We start from the raw sequence: 24,126 nt of genomic DNA on the forward strand, positions 1-24,126 counted from the left end.
ATTAAGTGGAACGTATTACCAACCTAACTGAAAGGACCATAGTGTACCTCATATCTTAGTTTCACCTTCAATCCTTAAAGAGGGAGGCAAGACAAGGCAACACCGTTAGTCTAAAACATTTGTGGCCGCACCTCGAGTCTCTAGTTGAAGTGACATTAGTATTTAGATATGTATTTTTTTTACGATTTCAGTTACAGATTATTAATTTTTTTTCTTACGTTTTTAAAAGAAAAAAAAATTTGAGAACCTCTATGGCCTTTAAAAATAGTGATGATGAGAAAGCGAAGCATGTGTGGTGGTGGTGGTGGTCGCAGGCTTTCTGCCAGGAATTGATTCGATTATGAACTTGAACGCTGAAAGTGATACCTCATCTTCAGGTGAATTTTCCGAAATGTACAAGAAATGAAGGCTCAACAATACAGTTAAAGAGAGAGAGAGAGAGAGAGAGAGAGAGAGAGAGAGAGAGAGAGAGAGAGAGAGAGAGAGAGAGAGAGAGAGAGAGAGAGAGAGAGAGCACTGCCTCCGTAAAGCCTCTAATCCCTAAAGCCACACACTCCCAGACGGCAGGCTTTAGTAAGTTTTAAGGTGTATCAGCGTAAACTCTAGTCCTGACCGATTGAATCCCCTGCCAGACACAGCAATTAGTGAGTCGGTGTGCGTCAAGGTTAACTCAGGCGTGAGAACAACGGTAACAAGCCTCGTTTACCTTTTTCTCCCTCTCCATTTGGCATTTTTGTTTTCTCTATTTATTTATTTTCTGATTTTTTTTTCTTTTTATCCATTTATGTGTAATAGTATCTTTCGTTTACTTTTTCTCTGTTTTCACTCATCCCTCGTGTTTCTCTCTACCATCGAGGAAGTGATTCGTTTCTTTATCTTTTTTGGGTATTTATTTATTTATTTTTCTTTCCTCTGATACCAAATCTCGTTTACTATATTTTTTCTTTGGCTGTCATTCATGTATTATTTTTTTTTCTAGTTATTGTTCTCAATGTTTTATCTTTTATTTTCTCTTCTCTAGTGATGATAAGACTCATCTCGTTGGCTAAGTTTTGGATTTTTTTTAATGCTCTTTTGTTCACAATCCTCGTTTATTTATTTATTTATTTTTTATCTTTGGCAACCGTTCATTTGTTAGTTTTCCTTTCGTTGTTGGTTTTCGTTCTGCTGTCTATGCCAGCGATGATGTGACTCGTTGCTTTTCCATCTTTTTCATTTCCTTTTTTACTCCTGTGGTTTTTTTTTTATGTATTCATTTTTTCCCACTCCTGTTACTTAATCTGGCTTTGTTCGTCCTGGTTTTGGTAATCCTTTAATCTTTCACCCCACCTCACATGATCCTGGTCTAGTTCAGCCTGCACTGTACGGGATCACAGAATAGAGGCAGCGAGGCACACCTTGCACTATGTACTCGTATTGTCGCCGTCCACCAGGCAGGATCGAAACGCAGAATTGAAATGCAATGGTGTTAAACTCGGGATGTGGATTTCCTTATGGAATTTGTTAGACATCAGTTTGCTTATTTGTTAAAAAAAAAAAAAGAATGTAAGTAGGAATTGATAATACAGTTGAATACAGTTGAATACAGTTGTTGCATAAATCAATTGCCTTTTCATATATATATATATATATATATATATATATATATATATATATATATATATATATATATATATATATATATATATATATATATATAGAGAGAGAGAGAGAGAGAGAGAGAGAGAGAGAGAGAGAGAGAGAGAGAGAGAGAGAGAGAGATCGTCTCTTGCACCTCTACACGTAAATTTGAATCACTCATCCTCAATAAACATTAATTGACACAAACATGCAGATATGTGTGCTATTCAAGTAACAAATACCTAACTATATATTTTTATTTTTATTTGCAAGTATAAGTTATTCAGATACCACATGCATCACTGTAACACCGTTAGCACCATAAAGTTATTACCCTATGTTTGAAACCATAACAATACAAACATTCAAGCCCAGACATTTGACTTGAAGTGTTGCAGCTGGCACCAGTGACGGGCGTGGGAAGTGGGTCAGGCGGGAATGGGTTTATGGAGTGAGGGGCGCTGGCTGGTCGCTAGACTGTATAGTCCTGGGAGGGACAGGAGGTCATACGGACGCCCTGTGTGGAAGTGGGTCAGTGGGAAAGGTTTACCAGACGGGGTGAGTGAGTCAGACGGGGTGGGCAGATAGTGTGTTTGCCAGCGACCATGGAGGCTTTCAACGAAATTGGCAATACCTCGTTAGCGATTTAGTGAGTGGTCACACAGCAACTCTTAGACACGACTTTGTCTGAGCGTTAAAGTTAACGAGTGATTTAGCACGAGACATCGTCACTACAACAGACAGAGGGATAGAAAGGTGGGGATTGAAATCTTAATAGTGGTTTATTTTCTCTTTTAAAAATTCAATGTGACTTAAAAGTACATTTGCACTTTTAACATAAGAGGATTAAAAAAGAAAGGAAATGGAAAAAATACCTCAAGATAATTGAAGAAACTATAAACACGTTACTAGTTCTTGCTGTCTTAACAGGAATCAATGAATTTTGTAAGGGTTATGGACGATTTATTGATTTTCAAAGTGCCTTGAAATTCGTGTACGAAATGTAGTTACCTTTACTTCCTTTATGTAGGAGAGAAGGCTAGCCAAGGGCAACACAATGTTAAAAAAAAAAAAAAGTCCCACTTGATGCTGGTTCTCTAAAAGATAAAAAGGGTTCGCAAAAATTAGGGAGCAAATGTCTTCACATCTCTCTCTTAAAAAAAGCCAAGTCGTAGGAGGACGGAAATACAAAAGCAGGTAGGGAGTTCCAGAGTTTACCAGCGAAAGATGAATGATTGAGAGTAGTGGTTAACTTTTGCGTAAGAGAGCTGGACAGAAAAAGGATGAGAGGAAGAAGAAAGCCTTGTGCAGCGAGGCCGCAGGAGGAGGGGAGGCATGCAGTTAGCAAGATCATTAGAAACCATGAAAATAGCGGTAAAAGATAGAAAGAGATCAAACATTTCAGCGGTGAGAAAGAGGCTGAAGACATTCAGTCAGAGGAGGGGAGTTAATGAGACGAAAAGCTTTTGATTCCACCTTATCTAATAAAACTGTGTGAGTGGAACTCCACCCCCCGCAACAAACAAGGGCAGATAAGGCCCTTGTACAGAGTAAGCAGTTGGAGGGGCGAGAAAAACGCCTCAGAACGCTTAACTTCATAAAAGCTGTTTTAGCAAGAGATGAGATGTGAAGTTTCCAGTTAAGATTATGAGTAAAGGACAGACCGAGGATATTCAATGTGAAAGAGGGAGACAGTTGAGTGTCATTGAAGAAGAAGGGGATAGTTGTCTGGAAGGTTGTGTCGAGTTTATAGATGGAGGAATTGAGTTTTAGAGGCATTGAAAATTAGATTTTTTCTGCCCAAATTGGATATCTTAGAAAGATCAGATGTCAGGCGTTCTATGGCGTCCCTGCTTGATCTATTGACATCCTGAAGGGTTGGACGTCTCTAAAAGGACGTGAAAAGAGGTAGAGCAATACCATCAGCGTACGAAAGGATAGGGCAAGAAGTTTGGTTAAGAAGATCACTAATGAACAATAGAAAGAGAGTGGGTTACAAGACAGAATCCTGAGGAACACCACTATTTAGGAGAAGAACAGTGGCCGTCTACCACAACACCAATAGAACGGTCGGAAAGGGAACTTGAGATAAAGTTGGAGAGAGAAGAATAAAAACTGTAGGAGGGCAGTTTGGAAATTAAAGGTTTGTGTCAGACTCTATCAAAAGCTTTTGATATGTTTAACCTGACAGCAAAAGTTTCACCGAATTCTCTAAAAGAGGATGACCAAGTCTCAGTAAGGAAAGCCAGAAGATACCAGTAGAGCGACCTTGTCGGAAGCCATACTGGCTATCAGATAGAAGATTGTGAAGTGGCAGATGTTTAAAAATTATCCTATTGAAGATTGATTAAAAATTCCTTAGACAAGCAAGATATTAAAGAAATAGGGCGGTAGTTTGATGGATTAGAAAGATCACCATTTTTAGAAACAGGCTGAACGTAGGCAAATTTCCAGCGAGAAGGAAAGGTAGAAGTTGACAGACAAAGTTGAAAGACTTTGGCTAAGCAAGAAGTAAGCACGGAAGCACAGTTTTTGAGAACAATAGGAGGGACCCCATCAGGTCTTTAAGATTTCCGAGGGTTTAAGCCAGAGAGGGCATGGAAAACATATTACGAAGAATTTTGATTGAAGACATGAAATAGTCAACGGGACGAGGAGAGAGAGAGAGACAAGCCCAGAATAATCCAAGGTGAAGTTGTTAGCAAAGATATTGGAGATGTTTTTGGCAAAATGCCAGAAGTCTCGAGGGGAGTTTGAGTTTGAAAGATTTTGACATTTTCTCTTTATGAAGGATTGTTTGGCAAGTTGAAGAACAGACTTGGCATGATTCTGGGCAGAAATATAAAGTGCGTGAGATTCTGGAGAAGGAAGGCTCAAGTACCTTTTGTGGGAATGTATGCCTCCATATGTATGTCAGACACTATCACCTCTGTTATGCGTTCAGCACAAAGAGATGGGTCTCTGACACGGAAACAGTAATCATTCCTGGGAAAATCAGCATAATACCTCCTCAGGTCCCCCCCAATTGGCAGAGGCAAAACGCCAGAGGTACCTCCGCTTAGGGGGATCCTGGGGAGGGATTGGAGAAATAGGACAAGATACAGAAATGAGACTGTGATCGGAGGAGCCCAACGGAGATGAAAGGGTAACAGCATAAGCAGAAGGATTAGAGGTAAGGAAGAGATCAAGAATGTTAGGCGTGTCTCCAAAATGGTCAAGAATAAGAGTAGGGTGTTGCAGCAGTTGCTCTAGGTCATGGAGGATAGGAAAGTTGAAGGCTAGTTACCAGGATGGTTAGTGAAGGGAGAGGAAAGCCAAAGCTGGTGGTGAACATTTAAATCTCCAAGGATAGAGATCTCTTCGAAAGGTTAGAGGGACAGAATGTGCTCCACTTTGTAAGTTAAATAGTCAGAGTTTACTATAGTCAGAGGAGTTAGGGGAGAGATAGACAGCACAGATAAATTTAGTTAGAGAGTGAATTTTGAGTCTAAGCCAGATGGTGGAAAACTCGAAAGATTCAAGAGCGTGGGCATGAGAGCAAGTTAAGTTGTTGCGCACATAGACGCAACTTCCAGCTTTGGAACGAAAATGAGAATAGAGAAAGTAGGAGGGAACAGAGAAGGGTTACTGTCAGTTACCTCAGACAGTTGTTTTTCGGTGAGGAGATGAGGAGAGGTGATGTTCCACGGATCGAAAATTGGATCTAAGACAGCGGATGTTGCAGAAATTAATGTAAAAAATGTTGAGGGATGTGTCAATACATTTGGGGTCGACCTCGAGAGAGCATTCTGACCTGGGGACATTTTTGGTCCAGAAGGGGACTCCGAGGCGGATGAGAGTTTACATATCACGTTCCGCGTCACCAAGGTAAATAGGGAATAGATAGGGTTAATGTGTTGGCTTTTTGGTACAGTATTGCTAAATGGATTTACGAGACTGGTAGTTATCAAATTCAAAACGATGAATATAAACTTAACGATGGAAATAAGCAAATGAAGCAATACTGAGGCGTATTTCGGGATGATAAATAGAGGAATTTCAAGAGATTTGAGAAGACTAGTTTACGTGACTCTACTCTTTATTCAATTTTAAGTGATAATGTTAATGAAGCTATATCCTTTGGAATAAGAATTAAAACGCCATTGTAAAGAGTAAGAAACTTGAGGGTAGTAAACGTAGACCAACCGTTATCCTCACTTCATGAAAATCTACATATTTTACAACAATGGGTTAGAAAGAATAAATGATAAATTACTATATTCTGGTGTATGCTTCAGTTTTCTGGAATTGCGTCACAGAGGAACTCTCGGAAACTTGACGTAAGAATTCATCAGTATAAATGTTTCTCTCAAGAGTCTTACCCAATTGACTCCGAGAAATTGTTTGCTTCCGTTCTCTTCAAAGGAAACACTTCTGATCTTATACAAAAAAGTTTTCTTTGATCCAATTCTCGAAAAATACTCTTTAACATTTTCATGGGGGAGATAAAATTCTGAATTAACAAATAACTGAGCACTTAAGGCATGTTATTGCGCCCAGTGTAAACCAAGTAATGTGTGTGTGTGTGTGTGTGTGTGTGTGTGTGTGTGTGTGTGTGTGTGTGTGTTGCCTCAGGTGTCTCGAGAATCAGACAAAAAAAAGATAGAGATGGTCCTCAAGAATTTTATTTCTTTACATATGTTGGGCACACACACACACACACACACACACACACACACACACACACACACACACACACACACACACACACACACACACACACACTCTCTCTCTCTCTCTCTCTCTCTCTCTCTCTCTCTCTCTCTCTCTCTCTCTCTCTCTCTCTCTCTCTCTTTACATATAACAGCTTTATTCAACAAATTATTATCATTCGTGTATTCATAAGTACAATCTGCAAGAAAAAAGTGCGTGCTTTGGGGTCCGAGAGGTCTCCAAACGCACGGGTTCGAATCCTGTCCACGGTTCGAGTGTAGGTTGAGCTTCCTCACTCGGGGCAACGGTTTCCTAGCGGGTGGGCTTTGAGATAGGAGGTACCACAAAAAAGTATCCCCTTTAGCCCATAAATTCCCGTGAAAAGCCCACATGGTATAGAAAAAGAAAAGAAAAAAAAAAAGCAGCCTCCACTGATCACATTGTTTATAATCTCTCTATTCCCCACAAAAGCAAAAGTGACGGAGGAAATTTTCTCATCCTTCTGACTCCTGAAGCAGCGGAGAGAGTGTGGCGGCAAGGAATCGACGCTCTCCGGGGACCCTGTGGAGTGTCTCTCGCCGGATCAGTTAGGGGGGAATCAGGAAAGCATTTGGTTAGGCGTTATGACAGGCTTGACAATGCCTTTGAGATTCCTGGTACGTTTTTTTTTTTTTTTTTTTTTTTTTTGCCGTCTGTCTATTTGTTTCTCCTTGTGTCTGTCAGTCTGTCTATCACGCGTCATTGTACCTTTAGACGCTGTCAAAAGGCTATCCTTGAGTCAACACTAATAAGGGAGCCTGGCTTTCGAAAAGGGGAAATTTGCCGTAACGAGGCATCATTACTTATACTAATACCCCGCAGGGAGCAGTATCGACCCTCCTGGTGATCCTGACGACGCTCCCCTTGCACTAAAATACACTTATACGCTCTGATGATATGCCCTGTGGAATTTAGACCTCTCTCAGTAGGTTGTGAGAATAGTTGTCACGTTCCCTTTCCTTTGTCTACTTGAATGTAAACTACTGTATCTATTAAGACCTTTGTTACTGAGCCAACAGACATGGCGGACGGGAATCTTATGAAAATTCAATTCTTTAAAAAATGTTGTTTAGGTTGATTTGTGGTTTCATTCCCTGCCAATAAACTAATAAACTGAGAAGTCTTATAACCTTGGCATGAGTGTAGGTTTTAGACGTCATTGTCGAGGTATGCTGCATATACGTATGCAGAAAGTCATCATTAACTGTTGAGCCTCACTAGTTAGACATTATCTAAGCCTAACGATGAGGTCTTTGGAAGTTCTGAGCTGCAGGTAGATGTCAGGGAGGAACGATATTCTGTTCTGAGTTCTTGTTCAAACTAACACAGTCACATTATTAATTTCGGATCTGAGAACAAACAATAAGGCCTATTTGAAACACTGTGTAGACTAATAAGAAAAAATACTAGATAAACTCTCAATATAATAAAAAGTGGGGAAATTAATTAAACAAATTATATCACTAATAAAAAGGAAATATGTTGATAATACACAGTAATGCAAGAGTTTTATCTTCATCCCATGTGATACGACCTCTACAATCTCACTTGCATTTTCCACCCGAATTATATTGCTACTTACTCTAGAATGGCGCTAGAAATTATACGGATGGAGCAAAGTCTTGCAATAGGAGATTTAGACAAAGAAGCCAAAGAGCATAGTGCTTCAGTGGTAAAGCAGGAGGACGATAGAAGGGAGGCAAGGGTAAGAAAAGCTTCAGGACACCACCTTGCTTATTTTTATTGATGCATTCAAAGTTGTAATTATTATGATTTTCCTTATTTTGGTAGCATCTGTTACAAACGGGGTAAGGGATTCTCAGAGTGGTCGATATCGATCCCCATGGGTCGACGAATAGTCAGGGGGTCAGTTAATATTTACTGTTCTGTCGAAGAGGTTATTTAAGCCTCTGATTTGAAATTTTCGATAATAATTTTTGAAAATTTGAAGAATATCAGCCACTATTAGAGTAAAAAAGATATCCATTTTGTGAATTCAGACAACAATAGATTAATTTTTTCAGTAAATCTTCAGAAATTTAGTAGTTCTGGCAACACTACCTTTAACAAAGCTCTCCTTTACATATTTTCTCATTGTGTGTGTTACCTTTTTATCATGCATGTCAACTACTACTGCTACTACTATTACTACTACTACTACTTCTACTGCGCCCGGTAATAATATCAGTTTTGGTATCGTTTTTTTTTTTCATTTTTACGTTGAATTTAAAGCTCGGCTGCCGGGGGGACCAATAGAAAATTTGAAAATTCATTGGGATAGATGAGCTAAAAATTTTAAGAACCCCTATCTTAGAATATTTCAAGTTTGTAGCTTCACTAACGAACAAAGGGCCGTGTGTCTTTCTGAGGAGCGACGAACACATGCTTCTCTGTGGAGTTCTTGCAAGAGAAATAATGGTCAAGATAGTTGGAGAGAGAGAGAGAGAGAGAGAGAGAGAGAGACAGACAGACAGACAGAGACAGACAGACAGACAGACAGACAGACAGACAGACAGACAGACAGACAGACAGACAGACAGACAGAGAGAGAGAGAGAGAGAGAGAGAGAGAGAGAGACAGACAGACAGACAAAGGCGGATATCAGCAAAATTCAAAAGGTATGTCATCGCAGTTGTCTTTCTCTTCATCTGAAAGTATAATGTGTTTTCTTTTCTTTCTTCTTTGTTCTTCAAGGTATTTTTTTTCGTTTTTTTTTTTTTTTTTTGTTATTGCTCCCGAGCTTTCTTTCTTTCTTTTCTTCATTCGTTGCATATCTTTCGGTTTTGCAATTCCTTGCGTTTCCATAAGGAGCATTTAATTTTCCTCATCTCCTCCTCATGCTCTTATTACTTCCTATTGTGGTTTCTCATCTTCCTCTCACTTTATCTCTGTTTCATATTTACCTTTTTCAGCCCTGCAGCATTTTTCTCTACTCTCCATTTTTCTTAGTTTTTTTCTGGTCCCTTCTTTTCCTTCCTTTCCTTACATTCCCTTCATTCCTCTTCCTTTTCCATGATATTCCTTTCCTTCGTTTCCTTCATCTTCTTCCCTTTATCTTTCCATCTTTTCCTTTTCTTTCCTATCCCTTCCTGTCCCATTCCATTCTTTCATCATCCATAATTTTTATTCCTTCCTCCTTTTCCATCTCATTCTATACTATTCTCCCTTCTTTAGCATTCCCTTCTCTTTCTCCTCCATCATTCACTTTCTTTCCTATTCCATATCATTCCATGACACCCCATCCAAATTCTTAACACTGCCTTTCGTAAATATCCCTCCCCAGCCATCACCACACTCAACCCAGCCACTGTCAGGAAGGTCACAACTTTAACACAGATCTAATCTTTATCATTTCACTCGTGCGTAGTCCTCCAGTAAAAGCCTACTCCTGTCTCTCGTTCCTCACACTGAAGGTTCAAGGCCAAGCTGTGCATTATGTACACGTTAATTCTTCGGTCTCAATAATGCACCGGTAAACAGAGCGAGAAGTGCGTTCAGTAACTGTTCCGAAGATTTCAGTGGCAGGTACAGCTTTCAGGGCACACCCCACTACATGCACCGCTAAAGGCCTCAAGGAATACCATTGTGTGTGTGTGTGTGGGTGGGTGTGTGTGGGTGTGGATGTGGGTGTGGGTGTGGGTGTGGGTGTGTGTGTGTGTGCTGGAAAGTGGTTAGGGAAGCAAGAAAGGAAAGAGAAGAGGATTTGTTATATCCTATTTTTTCAGTCTCTCTCTCTCTCTCTCTCTCTCTCTCTCTCTCTCTCTCTCTCTCTCTCTCTCTCTCTCTCTCTCTCTCTCTCTCTCTCTCTCTCTCTCTCTCTCTCTCTCTCTCTCTCTCTCTCTCTCTCTCTCTCTCTCTCTCTCTCTCTCTCTCTCTCTCTCTCTCTCTCTCTCTCTCTCTCTCTCTCTCTCTCTCTCTCTCTCTCTCTCTCTCTCTCTCTCTCTCTCTCTCTGTGTGTGTGTGTGTGTGTGTCATTGTTTTCCCGTCTTTCCCTTTCCTTCCCTACAGTATTGCTCTTCAGATTGTCATCCTTTGCCCATCCAGAGCAAATACCTTTGAACTCTTCGCACGCGCTCGCGTTTTTTTTTCTTGTGTGTGTGTGTGTGTGTGTGTGTGTGTGTGTGTGTGTGTGTGTGTGTGTGTGTGTGTGTGTGTGTGTGTGTGTGTGTGTGTGTGTGAGTGTGTGTGTCTATTGCTAGAGATGTGTGTGCTGTCCTAATGTGTTTCATGCTCACCTCGTCAGGTCCCTCGCCTTCAGATTTGGCTCAGCACGGACCAGTCGCCTCGGGAACCTCCAGCGGGAGAGCAGCAGGTCCTGAACAACACCAGGGAGCCGCTGCCCAAGTGAGTACAACAGTATCATCATCTCATCATCAGTTGCTCCTGTCATCTATTACGTATGCCTTGTGGTCACCTTCCCTTTACGTTCCCTTTTTTGTTAGGGACACCAGGGAGCTGCTGTCTAACTGAGTATACCACTAACCTCATCTCATCTTTAGTAGCTGCTTTCATCTATCATGATACTTATTCTGCCTTGTTTATTAAGGAAACTTTGCTATTCCATCTATCCTTGAAGAATTTAGGAAAGTTATAAAAGGCGGATAACGTTTTGTACTCTGTCAATGTGTATAGTACTTTTTCCTTTCTCTGAACCTCTATATCTACTATATCTGCTAAAAATATTGTTTGGGAGAGGTGCGTTAGTGGAATGTGCCGTATACTGACTGATACGATCGGACTGCACATGGTAGCGTGTCTATCATAGTATGTTAGTAATCAGGTTTTGTAAGGAGACTGTAAGCAGATGAGAAGTTCAAAGGACTGAGGCAAGACACAAAGCACAGCAGGCGTAAGTACCGAAGGGAATTCTACATCCAACCATGTACTGTGACTGTGCCGTGCTTTGTTTTCTCTCTCTCTCTCTCTCTCTCTCTCTCTCTCTCTCTCTCTCTCTCTCTCTCTCTCTCTCTCTCTCTCTCTCTCTCTCTCTCTCTCTCTCTCTCTCTCTCTCTCGAAATTAACCGTCGGAATAGAATGTGTGGATAGCTTGTAGATTTGTCAGTTGTGAATGTTTTTCTCAGCTGTAGGGAACGTTGTCAGTGTCTCAAGGAATATGGAGGCTGACTGAATGCGTGAATTACTTAGAAATATTAAAGGATGTTGTTTTCTCTCTTACTCTGACGTTCCCTTAGACTTTTTCGTATGGTGTGTGGTAAATGTACACTGCTAAGTTGCATCATCAGATACTTTTACTGTAATTATCTTAGTGATGTTGGATAAGGTCACGAGAAAAAAAAAACATGAAAATAAGAGAGACAATAAAAAAAAAATGAAAGAATAGGAATTGCATATATGAAAATACCAAATTAATTATATTTTCATTTTCTTTAAATTTTTAGTTTAGTTTGCTATCTCTTTAACTGCCTTATTTAGAGAAGCATTAATGATCTCAGCACCAAAAGAAGAATAATAAGAACAAAAAAAAGGCATGGAAAAGATTTATATTTGTGTGAAAATTGCTGCTAAAATATTTCTCTAATTTATCTTAAGTTTGATTTGGGTTCGCCATCTTTCCATTTGGTGAATTTTGGGACGAGTTGATGATCGCGCTGCCAGGACAGTGATGAATGGCGGTTTGTTCCTAGCTGACGTGCGGGGAGCGAGGGCCTCAAGAACCACCAGCACTTGAAATTTAAATGTATAATGTCGGCTACAAATGTCACTGAATTTAATGTAAACTGTCAGAAACCTGAGAACCGGTAATAAATGTTTTCCGGCGGTCATTCCCAAAGTCCTTCGTCACCTCTGAAGTGCTGCCGTGAGTGGGTGGAGAAGGTCGGGTGTGTAGGTGGGTAGGGTGGAGGTGGGTGTTTATATGCTTGGGCTGGAGGAAGTGCGTGCGTATGTGGGCGGGATGAAGATGGTTGGTGAGTATGTGGCTGGAATAGAGGAGGTGGGTGGGTGTGGAATGGGTGTGTAAGTAAGAGGGATGGAAGAGATGGGTGTGTAGGTAGGAGGGATGGAAAAAATGGGTGTGTAGGTGGGAGGGATGGGAGAGATGGGTGTGTAGGTGGGAGGGCTAGAGGAGATGGTTGTGTAGATGGGAGGGATAGAGGAGATGGGTATGCAGGTGGGAGGGACAAAGGAGGTGGGTCTTTTGATGGGCGAACGCTGGCGTGGTAATGACAGTCGAACACACTATTAAACAAATATTATAATGCTGACAAAAACAGTTTACAAGATTGTTTTGTCCTCTGGAATAACGCAACGATTGATGAAACGCTTATTGAATACAAATTCCCTCCGCTTTCCTCACGAACAAGGGATAAAGATCACAAACACTATTCGTGATAAAAACTTTTCACTAAATGGCGAAGATGTAATGCTGGTAAGTGATATGTGAACAGAATATAACACCGTCTTAGGACGACAGGTTGTTGGAGTTATGGCTTCAGCTGTTTGCTTGTTAATGTGGCTGGGGTTGATGTATGGCTACGACGCTGCTTCAGTACAATACCAGCACTGTTATGGATACCAAGTAAGTAATGTATGAATTTAACAAAAGCGCCTCTTTATTTTATGTAAGAGGGGAAAGCTGGCCAAGGGCAGCAAAAATAAAAGAAAGGCCCAATTAGTTGCTAGCCCCCTTGCAGGTCTGATAGAGTTAGCCAAAGACAGAGACAAATGTCTTGAAACGTCCCTTTTAAATGAAGAAGTCATAATTAATTAGAAATACAGAAGCAGGCAGCCAGTTCCAGAGTTTATGAATGATTGAGAATAGTAGTAGTTGGACAGAATAGGGATGAGAGGAAGAACGGAAACAATAATCATTCCCGGGGAAATCAGCATAGTACTTCCTCAGGTCCCCCCAACTGGCAGAGTTAAATTGCTAGAGGCACCTCCACTGTGGGAGGTCCTGAGGAAGGATTGGAGGAATTGTACATAATATAGATATAAAATTGTGATCGGAGGAGCCCAACGGAGAAAATAGGATAACAGCATAAACAGAAAGATTAGAAATAAGAAAAAAGTCAAGAATGTTGGGCGTATCTCCAAGACGATCAGGAATACGAGTAGGGTATTGCATCAGTTGCTCTATGTCTATGAAGGAAAGCCAAAGCTGATGGTGAACATTGAAATCTCCAAGGGTGATCTCTGCGAAAGGATAGAGGGACATAATGTGCTTCATTTTTAAGAAGTTAGATAGTCAAACAATTTCTTATAATCAGAGGAGTTAGGGAGGAGATAGACAGCACAGATGAATTTAGTTAGTGTGACTTTCAGTCGGAAGATTTAAGAGTGTGGACACTAGAGCAAGTCAAGTCGTTGCGCATATAGGCGCAACATCCAGCTTTAGTAATTGTAACTGAGGTGCTGCAGGAGAGACTCCTTCACATAGTGCCTCTGGCTGGCTTAAATGTGTGTAGCCTGGACGCAGTAGCCTTTGTAGACTTCCTCCAGCTTTTCTTCTCTCAACGATTTATATTTTTCTAAACGGCAACGTTGAACTCCCCAGTCATTAAGATAATGTCTGACCCCCTTTCCGCCTCCCCACCCTTTTTCCAGAATGGGTGAGCAGTCTAATTTTTCTGTCCTTTCGTCCGTCCCTCGTCTTCTCCCTCGTGGATCTATAGAAACCTTTGTCTGCTGTGAAGCCTCGTTGACGGCGCCAACACTCCTCGTCAAGCCTGGATCTTTTACACGCTTGAGATATAAGGCATGGCAAAGTTTCAGTTATCGAGAAAGCCTTTAGTACTAATGTATGTATCAATAGATAACTCAAAAATCTCACTCATCATCTCTCATTGGTTGGTGTGCTTGCCGGAGCCTGAAGTTGATAACACTGACATGGCACGAGGAGGCATTACGCAACAGAAGGCTTGGAGAGTGGCTGTGACCAGGTTTCCAGTAACAAAGCGATGCCCACGGGAAGAATGCCTCTCAAAAGATATTACCGCAAGGACGAGAACACAAGAGTCCTGCTGGGTCGTCCCGTGTACCATGAATGCGTCCCAGAGTACAAGGACGGTCACTGAGGACCCATCCAAAGGGAGGCGACCACTCCGAGGAAGGATGGACAGTCAGACGAGCCTCCCTCAAGCACACACACCCCAGCATTACGAGTGTGGGTACACGAGAGAGAGAGAGAGAGAGAGAGAGAGAGAGAGAGAGAGAGAGAGAGAGAGAGAGAGAGAGAGAGTATAACGATGGTAATGATGACTTCGATAATAATAATGATAATGATAATAATAGTATTAGTAATAATAATGATAATATTACCAATAATAATAATAGTATTAGAATAAAAGTAAATATGAAAATATTATTGATGGTAATGATGATAATAATAATAACAACAACAGTAATAATAATAATAATAATAATAATAATAATAATAATAATAATAATAATAATAATAATAATAAAAGTAAAAATAACAACAATAATAATAATAATAATAATAATAATAATAATAATAATAATAATAATATTATAATAATAATAATAACAATAGTAACAATAACAAAGTACGATTTTTTCCCACCCAATGATCTGTCTATACTTATTAGCACACCAATCAGTTTTTCTCCCACTTAAAGCAAACTTCTACCAGTGACACCAAAGCACTGTCCTGAGAGGCGAGAGGCAAGGGCAGGCCGAGGCGGTGAGGTGTGTTTCTCTGGGCGGGGACTAACACGGGTAATTACTGTGCTAATGAAAGGCGAGGGTGGACCACAATAACTTTCCCTCTCTGTGCATGGCGCGCCGCAGAAAACGCTGTTCCATTATTCATAAGTGCGTCTCTCTCTCTCTCTCTCTCTCTCTCTCTCTCTCTCTCTGGGTCTCTGCAAGGCGGTATGAATATTGCTATTTTGGATGCACGAGGCAAGGGTCCCGAGGGAGCTTTGTATCACCGCCACGTACTCACGAGAAAGACACGCACCTCTGGAAAGTGTTATTACATTCCCTTTTCCATCTTCATGTCTTCTAACCCATCAGTCGTAAGGCGGATGGTTGCTTATCTTTGTTATTTAAAGAGGACGATGACGAGTAAAACGTGAGAGACAGTAAAAGAAAGAAAAGAGGTGATCTTGTGCTATGTTGATCAGCAGACGTCTTTCGTTTTCTTTGTCACTTTTGAGGAAAACGATAAAGAAATATAGTGCACTTTTTTCTTTTACCGTCGCCTCTCTCGCACGTTATTAGTATTTTTTTTTTATCACAGTAAGCTTAAATCAGAATGTTAAAAATATATAAATATGTAAAATTTCCATGGATTCACCTCCGGGTTTAATGAAACGTGAGTACTATTTGATTTTTTTTTTTTACATAAAATTGTCCGGTAAAAAGACAAAAATTATGAGGGACAGGAAGGAAAATGCTCCTAAGTTAATGCTCCCTAAAAGTTTAGTTCTGAATCTGTTTACTCGTCTCTTCAGATACGTAGTTTGCCAAAGACAGGGAGCGAAGCAAACAAGCAGAATTTCAGAGTTTAAAGTTAAAGGAAGAATAGATTAAAGACAATGATAAGTCTTACGCTGTGAGATGGACAGAATAATTGCAAGAAGCTGAAAGTTTAGGGAAGCAAATATGTGAGTTGAGTCAAGATAAGATAAAATATACTTTATCGTCAAGATGTTTACATTGCATTGCACTTTGAAATTAATATTAGTTGAGTTTCAGAACATCACATATTAGCATGGGCTTCTTTAATCCTTTAACTGCTATTTATTATATCTTTCCTTAATTACTAATCATCCCAAAACATATTTACAGCCTGTTTTAACTAGATGAAAATTAAAAGAAAAAAATTCTTTGCCACCTTCTTTCATGTATACGCTTATCAATATTTCCTGCCTTACTTCTTGTGTTGTTAATTGCTTTGTATCGCAGTGAATGGTTTAAGGTCATATACAACTTCATATATACACGTAAAAAACGATGTTTTCAATTGAAAAATAAAGAAAGTAGTTATATATTTCCACGCTTTTCATAACGTGACTTCGAAGTTATATGTACTATGTTGTACCGGAACACCCAGTCTCGAATTCAAGTGATGTGAGTAATAACAGGCGAGAAGCTTTGATAGGGATACAAGAGGCTCCTACTTGAAGTTGATAAAAATGCATTGAAAAGATTACGTGAGTCTTGATGAGTGTTTCTTTAGGGAGGAAGATGGGAGGCGGTGTGGACCAAAGGCAAAATTTATGTAAGAGGTGAAGGGAGGATAAAAAAAAACATCACATTCTCTCTCTCTCTCTCTCTCTCTCTCTCTCTCTCTCTCTCTCTCTCTCTCTCTCTCTCTCTCTCTCTCTCTCTCTCTCTCTCTCTCTCTCTCTTAATACAAATAAACCAATATCTGCAGGCACAAAAAGCTGTAGAAACAAACAGATAAAACAAACGCACACAAAGAAAGAAAAACACCCAAACCATACACTAAAACAACAATAACAGATGGAAAACACACACACACACACACACACACACACACACACACACACACACACACACACACACACACACACACACACACACACACACACACACACACACACACACACACACATGGAAACAGTCTTACGTTAAAACAATAGTAAACGAAAAACAATTACGTAAAACAAGCCCCCTCAGAAAAAAAATCACCATTACACAATAACACCATTTTATCCTGAATGCAAAAACTGTGTCCGCCCCGCCACGTGACGCAGAGAGAGAGACAAAAAAGAGGAACAATGGATGGTCGCCTGAAGGGCCGCCGCCAGCCACACAATGCAGGCCAGAGCAGGACTGCCGCTCCCTGCCCTTCTAGACCTACCTTTTTTCCTTCCTTCCTCCTTTTCCTTGCTTTCTTTGTCATCAGGCTTGGGATAAAACACTGATTTTTGTGTTGTGTTTGTGTATTAAGCGGACGGAAAGGAGAAAAGGTGGTTGGGAAGGAGAAAAAGGAAAGACAAGGGAGAGAAGTAGGAAAGAGAATGGTATTGGTGAGGGCTTTGGTTAGCGAGGGTGTTGAGAGAGAGAGAGAGAGAGAGAGAGAGAGAGAGAGAGAGAGAGAGAGAGAGAGAGAGACAGACAGACAGACAGACAGACAGACAGACAGACAGACAGACAGACAGACAGACAGACAGACAGACAGACAGACAGACAGACAGACAGAGACAAAAAAAAAACCCGATGTGCAGTTTTAAATATTCATTTGCAAGTAAGAGAGAGAGAGAGAGAGAGAGAGAGAGAGAGAGAGAGAGAGAGAGAGAGAGAGAGAGAGAGAGAGAGAGAGAGAGAGAATATGGTTTTCCCATAAATATAATCAGCGTAAAATCTAATATATCAATCTTTGTTCACGAATCTATGGCAGATTTTTTTCTCTGTAAAAAGAAAAGCATTGAAAAGTAATAAAGAAGAAACTATCTTCTGTCTTCTTTACAGAAACGGTTAATGAAAAAAGTTTTAATATAACGTAATTATCCGTCTTTAAGAGTAAATTACGAAGCAGTCATTAGCATTAGATAGCTTGAGAAGGACGCCAGACGCCCATGCTGCTATGTGACCACAGGAAGAAATGGAAAAAGTCGGAGAGGTCTTGTGTCTTACTTTAGTGCTCCACAGATGTTAGTAATTTGAGACAAAATTATGTTTTATCTTTATTTTTTTGTTGCTGGAACACCTACTCTCTCTCTCTCTCTCTCTCTCTCTCTCTCTCTCTCTCTCTCTCTCTCTCTCTCTCTCTCTCTCTCTCTCTCTCTCTCTCTCTCTCTCTCTCTCTCTCTCTCTCTCTCTCTCTCTCTCTCTCTCTCTCTCTCTCTCCCTGGTCAATGTATTTTACAAAGGTGTCTCTCACCACCTCACTCGCCCCTCACAATCTCTCCAATTTTTCTTTCTTTATCTCTCCGCTCCCTCTCCCCTTCCTTCCTTCACCAAGAGTCAACCATTGCCATACAACACTTTATTTTTATCCGTATTAGTTTTGCATGTTCTGTACCTCAGACCTCTTTGTTGTTTTGGCTTGTTACACCTACCAAGTTCTTTTTCTGATACTCTGCTGTTTTCCTTTTCACACTTATCGTCCTTTTTTCATGTTTCCTTTCACCTTTCTTCTGTTTCCTTTCATGTTTGTTTATGCATTTATTTCAGTGTATTATGCATTTTGGGGTATTTTTATTCTCGCTATTTATACATTCCTTTCTTCCTTTCTATCCTCTGGACGTCATCGAGGAAATGAAAGGTATATGTGACTACTGAGTGTTTGATTTTGCTTTTTATATACACCTGGCACATAAATACGTATTTCCCAGATGGTGTACAACTAACTAACAGAATACTTCCTATAGTTGTTTGATTAAGAAGAATGGTCATACACTTTTTAGGGTCAATGGAACATATATGTGAAGTTCTAACTATATTTTTTTTATATAGTGTAGTGCCCTTAAGTCAGTTACTTTATTAACCAAGAAAAGGTGTGATGTCCTTTAATGAATAGGAGTGAAGTGATTTGTTATTATGGAAAAATGTTTAAATACACGGATTATTTACATTTCCTTCCGTGCTGTTTGACTGTTGATGGTAATGGGACGTTAGTTATAGTTATGATGATCCCTACATCATTCTACTGAGCACAGAATATAACAGCAGGCAGTAAATCATTTGGAAGTGGTCGATAGCTCATTTTACTCTTTGACGTTTTTTTCTAAATTAATCCTTAAATTCGCACCATTAGAACGAATTTTTACTCTGGAATAAAAGCCCCAGAAGTCATTGAAATAGAACATACATATATAGTAATCTCCAAATTGAGCCACGTTCGCCTTCCTTGTAGTGTTGAGTCGCATCAAGTTTTCCAATAAATTAAAGGGGCAGCAAGAACCCACGGCACCTCCACTCGATTGACAGTTCACTGCCAAGTGCGAAGAGCCTCCTACCGCTCATCCAATACCTGGTACAGCCACCACGGACAAAGACCATAGCCAGGACACGTGGGCGTCAAGATTCTATCCTCAATGGAGGATGCCTGGCGCTCTGCTTCCTGCTATCTGGCTCTATGAAGGTGTGGAGATGCGCTGGGTCGTAATGCGGAGTGTTGTGGACCGCCTGTGTTGATAAGGAAAGGTAAAGGTTACTGTGGTAATAATGTAGTCAGCTGCTCTGTCATCTCTCTCTCCCGTTCTCCCTCCTGCTGCCCTGCCCTTCTGCCCCTCCCCGGTTCTTCTGCGCCGACAGTTCAATAACATGATAGGTGTCCTGGGACAACCACGACACTTTCCCAGCCGCTCTCCTTCTCACCCGGGAACAGTACAAGTACAGAAAGACGTTAAAGTATCTAATAGAAGTGTGGATCATCGTATTTTTCCCTTCAGTTTTCAGCAGACAGCTTACATCGTGTTCATCTGCGGGAAGGAAAAGATTGTGGCTTTGCTGGACGTTATATCATAAGGAAATATTTCACGGGGAATGGCAGAACTTCCTGAACGGCACTGAGCAACTCCACGACTGTTGAAAATTGTTTCAATGGATAACAAACGGTAACAAGAAACTTATTCGACAATTTCGAATAGTCTTCGTCACTTTCTTTTAGCGGCTGGTCTCTCAGTTGGCCTATTCTTATAAGTTCTTGTTACCTTTAACCAATGTCCCTCCTATACACACACACACACACACACACACACACACACACACACACACACACACACACACACACACACACACACACACACACACACACACACACACACACACACACACACACACACACACACACACACACACACACACACACACACACACACACATCCTTTGGTTTTTTGGTTAAATGGATTGTTCTTCTTATACAATAATTATGATTGAAATGTAAATAACAGTACGGTGTAATGATTGCCCCACCAGTCATTTCCTGGATAAGAATGATCAGAAAAAAAAAGTTTTACTGGAAATCATATAGAATCTGTCAGAGCAGTGAAAACGCAGATGCTCTCTCTCTCTCTCTCTCTCTCTCTCTCTCTCTCTCTCTCTCTCTCTCTCTCTCTCTCTCTCTCTCTCTCTCTCTCTCTCTCTCTCTCTCTCTCTCTCTCTCTCTCTCTTACATACATGCATTCATACAAACAAACATACATGCATTTATACACATACACACACATATACAACAAGCTTTCATGATATCGACTACAATGGAATCAATTCAATTAGAATGACCTACATTCCCTCCCCGCCTTGGACTGCCGGGGTGAGTGTGGTTAACGGTCACGTGGCTGTGGCGGCGATCATCGCATATGCAAAGTTAACCTGCGAAGCGTGGCGAGTGTGTCCCGGTGCTGGGCTAGCCTCCTGCTCCTCACAAACACGAGGAAGCCTGACTTGGTAACAGACACGGTGGGTAATGGTGAAGGAAGTCTGCTAGGTAGATAAACTGTGCACGCTTGATATATGAACATGAAGACATCAGGAGCATAAGGAAAGCTGCAAGAATTCACGTGGAGAATAGAGAAGGCAGACTGCTTGTATATTAGATCGTGTGCAATAATATAATGAAGTGAGAAAACAAGGGAAAATACAGGGAGTCATCAGGCCTACATATGACTCTCTGCATGAAACATACCTACCTATTTCCACCTATTATGCTCCTCCATGAATATGTCTAGTCTTCTGGGATTAGAAGAGGCAGACTGCTGGTAGGATTCAGTAATGGTGAGCACTAATAAAGATGATAAAAACAAAAACAAAAAATATGGAAAGCTGCAAGAAGCTATCTGGTTTACACTTGGCAGTCCATACATGAAACGTACCCGCCTGTTTCAACTTGTCATTTTCATTCATAAATCTGACTGCTCTTGCATTAAGGTCCATTAATGATGTGGTACTAACAACTTGATTACTGAGTCTATTCCATTCGTCTACCATGCCGCTCGTAAACTCAAGACTCTGTTTTGTATTAATATTGTATAAGTACGCATCATTATAATATCCAAAGGATGTACAGGGAGGCAATTAATCAACGCTGCGACATGTTGCTTCCAAGTGCTGTTACTGCCTGGATCCTTGGAAACATTAACACAAACCACAGTCTCGCCGTCCCTGAGGCAATGCCGGGTAATCTCATTAGCTACAAACACCATGAAACACAGCACAAATACAACCCCGGAAGCGATGCCTCTAAACCTTTCCCGACGTGGCTCCGTCCAAAATCACTGGAGGCTTTAACTGCACCAACACATTAGCAGTAAGGAACAGGAACAGGACCAGAAGAATCCCAATAAGACACACTGACCGCTTGCATCTCAGAGTATGGCTTTTCAGGCGTCGCTCGTGACAATGCCTTATATTCTCAAACGTTTCTAACTCCTATAAGAACTAGTAGACCTTTTATTGGTCTTTTCCCCGCTGATAATGCAGAAGACTATCAATCTTTATATTACTCTATCTATTACTAGAATCATGAAAGCATCCATGAAAAAAAAATGCACTAAAGCTTGTCAAAAGATGTTGATTTGAGGCACCAAAGCTCTTAAGAACAGAGACCAATGTGAGTGAGCGTAGTGTTTGATGTTAAAGAGTATTTATCGCAGAAGTTGAATTATTAAAGTTTTGTTAGCTGCAGGAAAAAAAAAATATTACCATTTGTCACTTCGCGCTAGCTTCGTGGCTTGCGTCTTCATCATTTTCCTCCTCATTGTTGTTTTTAAGTCTTCCCTCTCCTTTGCTTCGTGTTTTTCATCCCTCCCCTCATGTTTCTTCCCATCTTAATTTCTCTCCGACCCCTCTTGCCACTGTTACTGTTCCATCTCGGTCCTGTACTTGTTTCCTTTTACACCTCTTCCTTTCATTTACCTGTCTCTTTATCTTTTTCCTTCCCTCACTTAAATTTACCTTTATTCTCACCACCCATCCCTGTTCCTGTTTCCTCATCCGTTGTTATCTCATCTCCCATTTCTACTTGTCATTCATTCTCCTTGTCGTCATTATCCTGTGCATCTCTTCTCGCGGTTCACTTCCTTTCCTTATCTCCTCAATTATGCTTGCTCTCGTCCTCCTCCAGCTCCATTGCTGTCACCAACTGAGGCGGAAGTCAACCATCTCTCCAATCATAACTCCATCTAAGCAAACACTATCACCTGGGAGAATCTGAGTTAGAGTGAAGGCAGCTGAAGGCACTGGGGAGGAGGCGGGGATTGTGTGCTATCCTCTACTGTTCCAACACAACCCCTGTAACTGCCTCAGGAGCTTACTGTTGTCACTGGTACCAAGTTACAACGACGCAGGCATACTCTCTCGTAAACTGTCCGGGCCGCTAGACAATGTAAGTCATTCCTAAAGGAGGGAGGATTCGGGAGAGGATTCACTGCATGCAATAATGTGCTTCGCGCCCGCCGCCGCCGCCGTCACCACCACCACCACCACCACCACCACCACCACCACCACCACCACCACCACCACCACCACTACCACTGCTGCTGTTGCTGGAATATTGAGGTTGGACCAAAGCCTCTCGAGGTTTGCTCATACCGAGATGAAAACTTGAGCATGTCACGGCGTGGATGCTTGGGGGATGATTACATTGCGGTCTCTCTCTCTCTCTCTCTCTCTCTCTCTCTCTCTCTCTCTCTCTCTCTCTCTCTCTCTCTCTCTCTCTCTCTCTCTCTCTCTCTCTCTCTCTCTTTGTGCGTTACCTCAAGGGATAAGGCTCGTTCCACTTTCCCTTGTTCTCTCGGTAAGTGGCCACCAGTGTTGACCACTCCCTTAACGCACACAAGGCTCAGTGGAGGCGGATTGTGTGATTTTCTGGGCCTTGGGTATTTCAAGACATCACGACGCGCATCGCTAGCCCATACTGCCTCGAGAGCTTCAGGGACACGAGGGGGCGTTATTTTGTATGACCAGTCTTCTTGCGTTCCTACATTACTGCAGGTTGAAATGAGAATGTGTGCTTGGTAGTCATGAGAATGTAAAATCAACTACTTTCTTAATATTCAAGGTCAATGGAATCATTTTCATGTTGGTTAAAAATTGGTCTTGAAAATACTAAAGTGTGCATTACTGGTCTTGCATACTTACATTACTGCAGATTTATATTGAATTGATTCGCTGGTAGTATTAACAATTTAAAATCAAGTATTTTATAGATTCGAGTCTAACGGAAGAATATCGAAATTGGTTAGAAATTTCTATTGAAGATAATATGCATGACGATTGTGGCATATTTATATTAATCCTGATCGAAATTAAATTGCTTCGTTGATAGTTACAAGAATGTTCAATCGAATATCTCTAGAATTATGTGTTTATTCACGGTGAGCTGAATTATTGTGCTTACACTACTTTGGAATCGCTCTTAAGAATAGGAAGTATATAATAGACCTACTTTTACCTCAGTTATTGTAATGTTTGATGTTGGAATGGTGTTTTTTTCCTGAGTTTATGCGTGAAACCAGAAGAATAAAAATAAAAGATGTTCATGAAAAGTATAACTGTGGATATTTTGTTGCACACTTCTCTTCGTTGGCAACATTCGTCACACACACACACACACACACACACACACACACACACACACACACACACACACACACACACACACACACACACACACACACACACAGTGGTTAGAGCGCTCACACCAGATAACCGGGTTCGATTCCCCGGCAGGGTGGAGATATTTGGGTGTGTCTCTTTCACGTGTAGCCCCTGTTCACCTAGCAGTGAGTAGGTACCGAGGAGTTGTGACCTTGTTGTCCCGGTGTGTGTGTGTGCCTGGTCTCAGACCTATCCCAAGATAGTGGTTCAAACAGT

The 24,126-nt window shown here is 41.0% G+C and overlaps 1 protein-coding gene across 2 annotated transcripts in view; it reads left to right on the top strand.

The window, feature by feature from the left end:
• The window catches only part of LOC123515956 (alpha-protein kinase 1-like), a 340,039-nt gene that overhangs the window by 216,811 nt on the left and 99,102 nt on the right, over positions 1 to 24,126 (top strand). For both annotated transcript variants that reach the window (XM_045274896.1, XM_045274897.1), the window contains exon 3: positions 10,595 to 10,695. In XM_045274896.1, the coding sequence (XP_045130831.1) occupies positions 10,595 to 10,695 (101 nt within the window). The remainder of the gene's footprint in view (positions 1 to 10,594; positions 10,696 to 24,126) is intronic.

Source organism: Portunus trituberculatus, chromosome 40 (genome assembly GCF_017591435.1).
Source record: "Portunus trituberculatus isolate SZX2019 chromosome 40, ASM1759143v1, whole genome shotgun sequence".
NCBI classification, from domain to species: Eukaryota; Metazoa; Arthropoda; class Malacostraca; order Decapoda; family Portunidae; genus Portunus; species Portunus trituberculatus.